At 34.9% G+C, this 12,498-nt stretch overlaps 1 protein-coding gene across 5 annotated transcripts in view; it reads left to right on the top strand.

Moving 5' to 3' along the window:
• Nucleotides 1-12,498, top strand: part of DDHD1 (DDHD domain containing 1) — a 94,114-nt gene that overhangs the window by 46,694 nt on the left and 34,922 nt on the right. For all 5 annotated transcript variants that reach the window (XM_073895230.1, XM_073895231.1, XM_073895232.1 and 2 more), the window contains 3 exons: nt 722-850; nt 1,918-2,065; nt 12,122-12,228. In XM_073895230.1, the coding sequence (XP_073751331.1) occupies nt 722-850; nt 1,918-2,065; nt 12,122-12,228 (384 nt within the window). The remainder of the gene's footprint in view (nt 1-721; nt 851-1,917; nt 2,066-12,121; nt 12,229-12,498) is intronic.

Below are 12,498 nucleotides of genomic sequence, written 5' to 3'. Positions count from 1 at the left end.
TATGTATTTCTGGAGCATATAGGTTTGATTTTTTTTTTCTTTAGAGCTTATTTTCACCAGGCATACCTTAGTTACAGAAATGCGATAATCATACTGATTTGAACATCATAGTAGAAAAAATTTCTTTGATTTCTTATTAAAACATCTTTCAACTTTGGATTTCTGTTACGGTGAGCAATATCCAGTGATAATTGGTTTTTATATCCATTTCAAAACTACCATATATTCTCATAGATTAGGTTGTTCTCTTCCCAGTTTAAAGATAAAATTTTTTCCTTTTAGTCTTATTTTGTCTTGCACTGAGTGAAATTTTCACAGATCCAAAAATAAAATCCACAGAAGAAAGGAAACTTAAGTTTCTATGTCAAAGGTATTGAGGACTTTCATGAAGGTATATATTATCCCTTAGACCTAAGAAGTGGTCATTATCACGTGGGAAAGCAGTTCTTTAATAATAATCAGAACATATTAACTACGTGTTAGAGGTTAAATTTATGGTAGTTAAGCCAGTTAATTCTGTGTTGTTCTAACAAGTTGACATTCCCTGTAGCATGGTTAATCATTTATAAAATAAAGTCCCTATCCATTACTTGCTTCATATCAATATGTTTTAGCAAAACAGTTTTTTATTGAACTGAGTTCAAATATTGATTCAAAAATCTGTGTGTTATAATTCTTCACACAAATGAGCAACCACATTAATTTTTCCTTTTTGCAACAGCTATTCATAGTTTCAAGTTGAGTCGAAATCACGTGGACTGGCACAGTATGGATGAAGTATATCTTTATAGTGATGCAACAACATCTAAAATTGCAAGGACAGTAACCCAAAAACTGGGATTTTCTAAAGGTAATTGTTAAATATTACTATAGTTTGTCAAAATTTTGAGAATCTTTTTCTCTTACATTCAAAGTAGACTGTTCAAGTTCTATTTTTAGTATATTTTAAATATGTATTAAATTTAGTGACAGTTACTGCCCTATTAAATGAAACTTTTATTAAGGTGATTGAGTTCACATGTATTCATCAGTGGTAATCATATATTTAGAATGATCTGACGGGATTAATAAATATCTTTTATACTTCTAGAAACACAACAGCAGTCAAACCTCAGGCAGTCATATGAAAATAAAACATGGCAATTGAAGGTGAAAACTAAAAATTTCTGTTGGATTTAGTGAAATGGAGGTCATTGGTGACTTGGATAGATTGAGGAGGCAGAAGCCACATTGGCATGGGTTGAAGTCTATGTAGGTAGGTGAAGAAATGGAGGCAGTGAGAATAGACAACTCTTTCAAGAAGTGTGACTAAAGGGAAGAAAAGAGGAAATGGTACCTGAGGAAGATGTGAGAACATTACTAGTAAATTTCTCAGAAATTTTTGTTAAGTCTGATATTAATTTTTTTTTTTGCTATTCCATCTTTGTTGTGATTTCTTTGATAACATGTGCTTGAATATCTTCTCTGTGTTTACTAGTCATTTGTATTTGTTTTGTGAATTACATTGTACCTTTAGCCCATTTTGCTATTTGAATGGTTGTCTTCTCACCTTTTGTTTAGTAAGCTTTCTTTCATACCGCAGTAATTAACGTATTTTGCAAAAACTTTCCCAGTTTGTCTTTTAGCTTTGCTTCATGGAATTTTTTTGATCGAGAACTTTTTAAAATTTTTATGTGTTCTGTCCATCCTTCCCTCCTTCCTTTTCTTTTTTCCTCTTGTTTCTGGTTTTGGCATCATGTCCAGTCAAGCACTTTATATCTGAGCCAGTCAAGGTACATCTTCTTACAAGTTTCATCCCCACGCAGCCCAGTGAAATTTTTTCTTAAGAACTCTTTTACTTTATTATTTCTTTCAATATATTGTCAAAATGCTATTTCTGGAATAAGTAGTAAACTTCGAATCATAATTTTTCTACAGCATCAAGTAGTGGGACCAGACTTCATAGAGGTTATGTAGAAGAAGCCACATTAGAAGACAAGCCATCACAGACTACCCATATTGTATTTGTCGTGCATGGCATTGGGCAGAAAATGGACCAAGGAAGAATTATCAAAAATACAGCCATGTGAGTTCTTTGATGAATACATTCTCCATCTAGTCTAGAGTCCAAACTTTGGTCTGGGGTATAACAGAGTTTAATCATTCCACCATGTGTTTCTTCAATGTACTCTAATTAATCTCTTACTTTATAGATGGAATTTCTGGACCAAATTTTGAGAGTGATTATGTCCAGATGATGATGATGATGATGATGATGATGATATTTGAGTTTTTTCCCCCCACAGCATGGAGAAGATGAAGTATAAAAACGTAAAACTAGGTTAGGTTGAAAGCAAAGAAAAAGGCTTAATTTTCAGTTTGTATCTTACTGTCTGAACCGCAGACTGCATAAACTATGAATAATTGCAAAGTTGCATAATCATGAAAAAACCTAAGAATCATTTAAATTGCCAGTCAGCAGTTTAACCTGGCCAATTAATTACTACCGGGGGAAACCGAACTCTAAATTTTACACAGAGAACAGTGGGTGTTTTAAAAAACAACACACAAGGTATATTATTTACCTCATTAATTTATTTATATTCATCTTTATTCTAAAAAGTCCAACATGTTGGAGGGGTGGAGGATGTTTGTATTTGTGTGTGAGGACTGTGTTGAAGGGAAATGTTAGGGTTAAAGATTCCACCACAAATTTGGCTCTAAACTAGCAGCCAGTATAAAGAAAAACCTAATCAGGGATTCCTGTCTGGCTCAGTCTGTAGGGCATGCAGCTCTTGATCTCAGGGTCATGAGTTCAAGCTCCATGTTGCGCGTGGAGCCTACTTAAAATTAAAAAAAGAAAGAAAAATCTAATCATATTTGTGATGTGATGAAAACAAACAGTTGTTGGTTCAGAGCACACTTTATCTGGTTCTGAGGCTTCAAGTAAATGCGTTTCTTGTGTCCTTTAGAACAAATACTGTGTGATATCAGGAACTTTGTCCTCATCAACATCTCTCTAATAGTGCAGTGTTGAGTTTTGAGTTTTGTTTCACTTTTTATTGTAATACCTCTTCATGCCAACTGATGGATTAAAGTAAAGGTACAGTTCAACTTTTAAAAACTTCGTCAGATACTAATGAGCCATCCTAACTTTTGTCAATCTTCATAGCTTATATTACAAAAAATCTCTTCCCTCTGATTCTGACTTTATTTTCTGGTGAGTTGCCCATGACTTCTCGAATATTTATGTTTTTATTGTTAAAATGCTGATCTCTTGCTTGGATACCTAGGAACCTGAGACATAGGTTTAATGGCATGTTCTTTCTGGAGCTATTGATAAATGGGAAGGTATCACCTTGCTTATTTTGGGTGTAGGTTGGGGAAAACCTAACCCAAAAAGGCTTAAGCCTAAAAAAGGATTTAGTAATTCATAAAACTGGGAAGTCTAAATCTAAGATTTGCCAGTCATGAGAATCCAGAATTCAGTTTCTATCTACGCTACTTTCCTTCATTTTTGAGCTATTCTCAGACATCTGGTTCCAGATGTGATTTATATTATATTGTGTTCAACTTCAAGAAGAAAGAATAAGTCTTTTTTTCCCAGAAGTCCCAGCTAGTCTAGACATTTCAGTGACCAGTGGTGTTGCATCCAACTGCCTGAATCTACACATGCGGCCATGCAGGGTCTGATCTGTTGAACTTGTCATCTTTCCACAGTCAGATGGAAGTTGGCTTCATCATAATCATTGGGAGAGGTAGAGCCACAGATAAAAATCAAGAGCTAGTATTGGAAGTAGGATGAATGAATCCAAAGTGGCTCAGAAAAACCAAGTATCTGCTGGGGCACCTGAGTGGTGCGGTCAGTTGAGTGTCCAACTCGTGGTTTCCACTCGGGTGGTAATTTCAGGGTCATGGGATCGAGCCCCATGTCGGGCTCCACTCTCAGCACTGAGTCTGCTTGGACTCTCTCTCTCTCTCTCTCTCCCCCCCCCCCCTCTCATGTTCGTGCTTTCTCTCTCTCAAATAAATAAATCTTTAAAAAAAATAAAAGTATCAGCTACAGAGAAGATTGCCGTCATTCCTTTAGAGACAGGTTAATTTGATGGAAAACCCCCCATATAAATTAGTAATTGATAGAAAATAAACATAAAAGAATTCTGCTTAATAATAAATGGGAAAATCCAGAGGATCTCTTAATCCTTTCCCTGCTTTCTACCATTCCTAAGTTAGTTGTCCAAGACGATAAAAACAGTAAAATTAACTTCATCTTTGTCACTGCCATTCTGAGTCTTGTTTGTATTTGTGAGACTACAGTTGAAATGAACAAAGTAGTATAAAGGGTTACGAGACTCCCCGCCCCCCCCAGCAACCTTTTGTTCTCTGAGGGCCTCTTGAAATCATGTTTTAGAAACCTAGAATTAGAGGATTATCCCTCACCTCATTTTAGTGATTGATGTGGGTTGAGAAGAAAGTTGATAGACAACTTCTAGGAATATCAAAACTGGTTTACTAAAAAGGTTGGATGTATTTGAATTGGATTGGATTTACTTTTTGTAGCAATTTATTACAAGGGATATCTTCACTGAACTTACATACTAATACCATAAATAAGTAATGTTAAAGCTATAATTTTAGAAGAGTATAAAGAAACTTTCCATTAAACATGGTAGATTTAACACTTAAGCTTATCTTATTCCCTCCTGAAACCTCACTGAAAATGAAAGCAAAGGAATTTTTGAAAGAAAAAAGGCGTAAACCTGTAAGCACAGAAAAAAATGGAAGAAGGACAACAGCAAACAAGATTGTCAACAAAACTGATTTTTTAAATAGGAAGTCCATTCACATGGTTGACAAATCAAAGCATAAAAACCTGCAGAGTGAGAAATCTGACTCCTGTTCTTATCTCCATCATCCCCCATTGTCCACTGTCCTTATGTCTCAAAGCAGTGTTAATCATTTATTTTATATTATTCTAAAGTTTCTTTAGGCAAATCCAGATTTTTTCACACAAAGGTGGCATATACACTTCTGGACCTTGCTTTCTTGTGTAAAGAGTGTACCTTGTTGATTGTTACGATTTTCTGTTTTTCTCCTTTCCTATATATGTCTTAATACCAAATTGTTTTATCAATTGATTTTTTTTTTAATTGAGGAGAATTGTAAAGACTTACTCTTTTAGAGCAATTTAGTGATTCTTAATTGGACAGTAATTCTCAGGCACTATTAATCCATTCCTTCCTTTTTCAAAATATCAACTAAATAAGCATTCATTGCCTAGCAGGGGAACATTGAAGTTTAATAAGCTTATATGACAGGACGGAGTTTTGTGCGTGGCCTTACAGATGCACAGTCACGGGTTGTAGCTTGAGCCGTAGCATAATGGTTTTCAAGCATTCCTGTTTTGTTGTCTCCTCTGCCCTCCATCGGTCTCAGTGTTTCTCATGTCGTCAAGACCTATATGTGTAGGAAATGTTTTACCATTTTTAGTAAGGCAAATCTGGGGACATACCCAGTCTCTCTGTCCCTCCCTCCCTCCCCCTCTCTTCTTCCTCTTCTTTCCTTCTCCTTACCCCCTTCCTTCCTCCATTCCTTACTGTCTTCTTTCATCTTTCCCTTTCTTTCCTTTTTTTGAGTCAGTCCTGTTAATTACAACCAAGTGATTTAGGAGATATACCTGCTTGCCTAATCAGTATCTACATATGTGACCATCTGAGAATTAGGATAGTGATCCTGTGGAGTAGAGGACTGTGTAAGTTTACTGTAGAAGAGGACAATATTTTAGGCTAATGTAGTGTTTTCCTGAGTTTATAATTCAGTCAGGGTTCCTCAGCCCCATCAGTTTTGACATATTTGATCAGATAATGCTAATTATTATATCATAATGAAATACATAAGAACTATACAGTCATCAAACAAAAATGTGGGTAGAATAGTATTAGAAATCTTAAAATATGGTCTTTCTTATACGTTCTCATACTTGTTAAAACTAAACATTTGAAAAGATGGCAGAGAAACTTAAAAATGTATTTATAACCCTTATTGGAGTATCTGCTGTAAAAAATAAAACAAAAAAAGGAACTTTTAGACTCTGTGGGTAATGAAAGAGATCATGCCTTCAAGTCTGAAGTTTTGGCTATCATTTATTTTCAGGAATGATTATTGGAAGCAGATTTTCCTTTTGGCAACCTAGAATTAATTTAGGCATTTTTAAAGGCAACTTTGAGGATATACAATCAGTAAAATGTAATCATATTGTAAATATTGCCTTTTAAAATATACTAGAAGTGGAGATAGACTTTTTTAACAAATAGTATTGGGATAATTAGATAGCCATAGGAAAAAAGTAAAATTGGGTCCATTTCTCACACTCAGATAAATTTTTATTGAATCACATTTAAATATAAGAAATGAAGCTATACAAATACTATGGATTTAAAAGGTGGAACTGAGGGGAGTTTGAATTCTTCTACACTTTAAGAATAGAGAAAACTATCCTAACTATGACTTGATCCAGAAACAATAAGGAAAAATATTGATAAATAATTTTCCCAAAAAAAGCTATGTTGACAAAAACATAAAATAAGACAAACTGAGAGAAACCATGTGCAGCTTTTGTATCACAGACAAACAATCGCCTTAATATATAGGGAACTTCTAAAAATAAAGAAAAAATATCTGGCTACCTTTTAGAAAAATGGGCTAAAGAGGTGAACGTCTAATTCCCAGAAAAGGAAATGCTCAATCAAATGTAAATTAAAATTGCACTAAGATGCCATATCTTGACTATGAGATTAGCAAAAAATCCTAAATTTGACAATATACTACTCCTTTAGCCAGACTATAGTTGATAGGCATTCTCATACTGCTAATAAACTGCAGTGAAGAAGAGAGAATGTGGGAATGTGTGTCAAAATTATATATGCATTTATTCTTTGACCCAGCAAACTTAACTTCGGAATCAAGGATAATACCAGCAAAAATATTTTTAAAAAGATATATGCACAAAGCTGTTCTTTGCAGCATTACGTGTAATGGGAAATTAACCAAATGCACATCAGTAAGAGACTGGTTGATAAACTATGGCTATTTATATGATGGAAAACTATGTAGTTGTAAAACAATGAGGATGACCTCTATATATTATTGTGGCTCTTTGAAAAGATCGGCAAAACTGAGAAGCCTGCAGCTAGACTGACCAAGAGAAAAGAGAGAAGATTCAAATTACTAAAATCAGGAATGAAGGAGGGGACATAATTACTGATCTTACAGAAATCAAAAGGATTATAAGGGAATACTGTGCATTATTCTGTGCCAACAAATTAGATAGCCTAGATGAAATGGACAAATTCCTAGAAAGATACACACTACCAAACTGACTTGATGATCAGTAAGAAGATATAGAAAATCTAAATTGACCATTAACAAAGCATTTGAATTAATAATCAATAAACTTCCTTCCAAAAAAAAAAAAGGCTCAGGACCAGATGGCTTCACTGGCAAATTCTGCAAAACAAAAACAAAAAAGAGGAGCACCAATTCTTTACAAACTCTCCAAAAAATGGAAGAGGAGAGAAAACTTCCCAACTCATCCTTTGAGGCCAGTATTGCTGTAATGCCAAAACCAGACAAAGATACCATAAGGGAAAAAAAACCTATAGACCAGAATCCTTTGTGAATACAAATCAGTATTTCTTATGGACACAAAAATCCTCAACGAACTGAATCCAGCAGCATGTAAAGATTATACACTATGACCAAGTGGGATTTATCCCAGGAATGCAAGGTTGGTCTGACATATTTTTAAAAGAAATCAATTAAGGTTAATAGAACAAAGGAAAAAAAAAAAACATACCATGTGGTTTTTGATGCAGAAGAGGCACTGACAAAATTTAACACCCTTTCATAATGAAAACACTCAGGAAACTAGAGAGAGAAGGGAATCTCCTCAATCTGATAAAAGGCATCTACAAGCCCATGACTAAAATTATACTTTAACAATGAAAGACTGAAAACTTTTCCTCAAGATCAGAAACAAAACAGGGATGTCCCCTCCCAATTCTGTTCAACATTGTACCATAGGTATCAGCCAGGGCAATTAGACAAGAAAAAGAAATAAGATAAAAGAGATCCAAATTATAAAGGAAGAAATAAAATGATCTCTGTTTACAGATACCTTGGTCTTATAGAAAGAAAATACTAGGGAATCTATACATACACACAAAAAAACTACTACAGCTAATAAATGAACTCAGCAGAGTTACAGGATACAAGATCAGTATGCAAAAATTAATTGTATTTATACACTAGCAATTAATAATCCAAAAATTAAGAAAGCATTTCCAGGCACGCCTGGCTGGTTCAGTCAGAAGAGTATATGACTCGATCCCAGGGTTGTGATTTCAAGACCCACGTTGGGGGTAGAGTTTACTTTAAAAAAAGAAAAGAAAAAGCATTTCCATTAATTACAGCATCAAAAAAAAAACAATCTACTTAGGAGTAAGTTTAATAAGAGAAATGTAAGATTTGTACCCTGAAAACTACAATACACCTTTGAAAGAAATTAAAGAAGACCAAATAAACAAAACAACAGTTGTGGATTAGAAGGTTTAATGTCGTTAAAATGGCAGTACTTCCCAAATTGATCTACAAACTCAGCAGATCCCTATTAAAGTCCTACCTGTCTTTTATGCAGAAATTGACAAGTTGATCCTAAAATCCATATGGAAATGCAAGGAACCCAGAACAGCCAAAACAATCTTGAAAAAGAACAAAGACAGAAGACTTACACTTCCCAATTTCATAACTTGCTACAAAGCATGATCAATGGAATAGAATTAAGAGTTCAGTTGATTTTCAGCAAAAGTGCCAAAACAATTCATTGAGGAAAGAATACTTTTAAGTAGGTTCCATACCCAGCGTGGAACCCAGTGCAGGGCTTGAACTCACATCCCTGAGATCAAGACCTGAGCTGAGATCAAGAGTTGGATGCTTAACTGACTGAGCTACCCAGGTGCCCCAAGTATAGCCCTTTAACAGTTGGTGCTGGGACACCTGGATATCTATCTGCAAAAGAATGAAATTAAACCCCTACCTCACACATACAAAAAATTAATTCAAAATTAATCAAAGGCCAAAATATAAGAGCCAGAACTATAAAACTCTTAAAACATAGGAGTATATGTTTGTGACCTTGGATTAGGCAATGGTTTCTGAGATACAGCATCAAAAGTAGAAGCCACAGAGGGAAAAAGATAAATTGGACTTCAGCAAAAGTTAAAACTTGTTCTTCAAAGGACATCATCAAGAAAGTGAAGACAACCCACAGAATGATTTACAAATCATAATCTGAGAAGGATCTATAGTATCTAGCATGTATAAAGATAAAAAAAGAACTCAATTTTTAAAATAGGTAAAGGATTTGAAAAACATTTGTCCAGTTAAAATATACAAATGGCCCATAAGTACATGAAAAGATGTTCAATATCATTAGGCATTAGGAAGATGCAATTCATAACCACAAAGAGATGCCACTCCACACCCGCTAAGTTGACTCTCATCAAAAAGATGGAAAATAACAAGTGTTAGTGAGGATGTGGAAAAATTAGAACCCTCATGTTGCTGACGGGATTGTGAAATAGTACAACTGCTTTGGAAAAGTTTAGCACTTCTTCAAAATTTTAAACATAGAGTTAGCATACCAGCCCATAATTCCACTCCTAGGTATATATCCTAGGAGAATTGATAACCTATCTACACAAAAACCTGTTAAAGAATAAAGAATGCCTGGGTGGCTCAGTCTTTAAGCACCTGCCTTCAGCTCAGGTCAGGGTCCCAGGGTCCTGGGATCGAGCCACGCGTCGGGCTCCCTGCTCAGTGGGAAGCCTGCTTCTCCCTCTGCCTGCAGCTCCCCCTGCTTATGCACACACACTCTCTCTCTCTGACAAATAAATAAATAAAATCTTAAAAAAACACAACACTTCAAATAAGTTTTAAGTGTATGAGTTAGTAAAGATGTCAAAAAATATACAAGCTAAGAACTCAGTATTTTGAAAATTGTTAATAAAAGGGAAGAATTAACCATTCATTCTGCCTTTTCTCAGTTCATAACTGTTTGGTTGTACTACAAAGCAGCCAAATATTTGATGCGAGGAAATTTCTCTTTCTAGAAGTATAAGCTTTATAAAGAAATAAGGCATGATGGAACCATAATAAATTAATCAATCTAAGTAATGATCGTCACAACTGCTAGTGTCACCAAAAAAGAGACCACCACATTTGTATGCACCCATGGAGTAGTAGTCTTGCCAAAACAATAAAACTTGAATCTGATCAAGCCCCTATATCTCACTAACAAATTACAGGAAATAGAGAACAAAGAACATGTTAAACAATACCATGGGGTTGCAGTCATTAAAAATCAGACTCTCGGGAACTCTACAGGACAAAAATAAATTACAAAGCAAAACCAAAAAAAAAAGTGAGGGGAACTGATAGATTAAAAGACACAGGATGCCTGGGTGGCTCAGTTGGTTAAGGCTCAGGTCGTAATCTCAGGGTCCTGGGATCGAGCCCTGCATCGGGCTCCCTGCTCGGTCAGGAGCCTGCTTCTCCCTCTGCCCCTGCCACTCCTCCTGCTTGTTCTCTCTCTCTCTCTCTCTGACAAATAAATAAAATCTTTAAAAAATAATGACTTATAAGAGACATATCTACCAACTACAGTGCACGGACTATACAGTCCCCCACCTTATCTGCAGTTTCACTCTTTGTGATGTCAGTTATCTGGTGTCATCTGCATCTGGAAGCAGGTGATAGTAGCCTAACACTACATCACAATGCCTGTGTCATTCCCCTCACTTCATCTCACCGCACAGGCATTTTATCATTTCATGTCATCACAAGAAGGAGGAGGAGTACAATGCATTAAGATTTTGAGAGAGAGACCACATTCATACAACTTTCATTACATTATATTATTATAATTATTCTATTTTATTATTATTAAGCTCTCACTGTGCCTAATTTATAAATTTAACTTTATCATAGGTGTGTATGTATAGGAAAAAACAGTATATGTAGGGTTCAGTACTGCTGCAGTTTCAAGTATCCACTAGGGGTCTTGGAATGTATCCCCACATATAAAGGGGAGGACTGTTGTATTTGGAGCTCAATTCAGACAAGTGTAAAAATATATTTTATGTTAGAAAATAACATTTCTAATCTAACTGGGAAAATGGGACCACTGAACTACATCTTTGCTGAAATTAAAAAATTGTTAAAAGTTTTGGTATGATAATAGTACTGAATAGGTTATGTTTTCCTTATATTTTAGAAATAGCTACTAAACAATTTACAGATGAAATGATGTGATGTCTGGGATTTGCTTTAAAATATTATGGGGGGGCGCCTGGGTGGCTCAGATGGTTAAGCCTTCGGCTCAGGTCATGATCCCAGGGTCCTGGGATCGAGTCCCGCATCGGGCTCCCTGCTCATTGGGAGCCTGCTTCTCCCTCTGCTTCTCCCTCTGCTTTTCTCTCTCTCATGAATAAATAAATAAAATCTTTAAAAAATATAAATAAAATAAAATATTATGGGGAAGGGTGTTACTATAAAGGGTTAGTATGAAGGAATTTTGGGGGGATGATAGAACTAGTTTGTATCTTAATTGTGGTGGTGCTAACCACAAATCTCTACAACTGCCACCAAAAGGGAAAAGAAGTCAATTTTGCTATATCTTAATTTTAAAAATAAAATTTAAAAATTCATATTATGGAGAGAATGAGTGGAGGAATAGATGAAATAAGGCAGGCCATGACTTGCTAATATTTGGAGCAGAGTGATGGCAGAAGGGGGGGATTTCATTGTCCTACTCTCTCTACTAAAAATTTATACATATAATTATTTAGAATATAATGTGAAAGCTTGTAATATTTGAAATCATAGATGAGAAATTTAGGGAAATAGCTTTGAAATTAAGGTTTCCTAGTATTGTGAACTATTGCATAGTGTAACAATGATTGAAACATTACAGGATGAAGTTAGAAGCAAGTGAAAGTGGTATGATTAAAGACATTTTATACCGTATAAGTACATATGAGAAGTTACTCTGATAATGTTTTTTTTTTTAATTTTTTTTCTTTAGGATGAGAGAAGCTGCAAGAAAAATAGAAGAAAGACATTTTTCCAACCACGCAACACATGTTGAATTTCTGCCTGTTGAGTGGCGGTCAAAACTTACTCTTGATGGAGGTACAGTTTGTTTAAAAATTAAGTGATTTAGTCAGTGGAAACAAGGTGTTGCTTGTTGGGAACAAAGTGTCTTTCATTTAGTTGTCTTGAGGTATAGTCACTCTTTGTTCTAGATAATTTAAGAAAATCTACCGATTTTTATTTTTTTATCTCTTTTTATTAACATATAATGTATTATTTGTTTCAGGGGTACAGGTCTGTGATTGATTTTTTAAAAAATTATATTGACATTCATTGATTTGGATCACCATATAGATTTCACAGATAGCC

The sequence above is a fragment of the Callorhinus ursinus genome, unplaced genomic scaffold (genome assembly GCF_003265705.2).
Source record: "Callorhinus ursinus isolate GAN/ISIS: 27379988/994484 unplaced genomic scaffold, GSC_fseal_2.0 scaffold8, whole genome shotgun sequence".
Lineage (NCBI taxonomy): Eukaryota > Metazoa > Chordata > Mammalia > Carnivora > Otariidae > Callorhinus > Callorhinus ursinus.
This window is presented reverse-complemented; position numbering and strand designations above follow the sequence as displayed.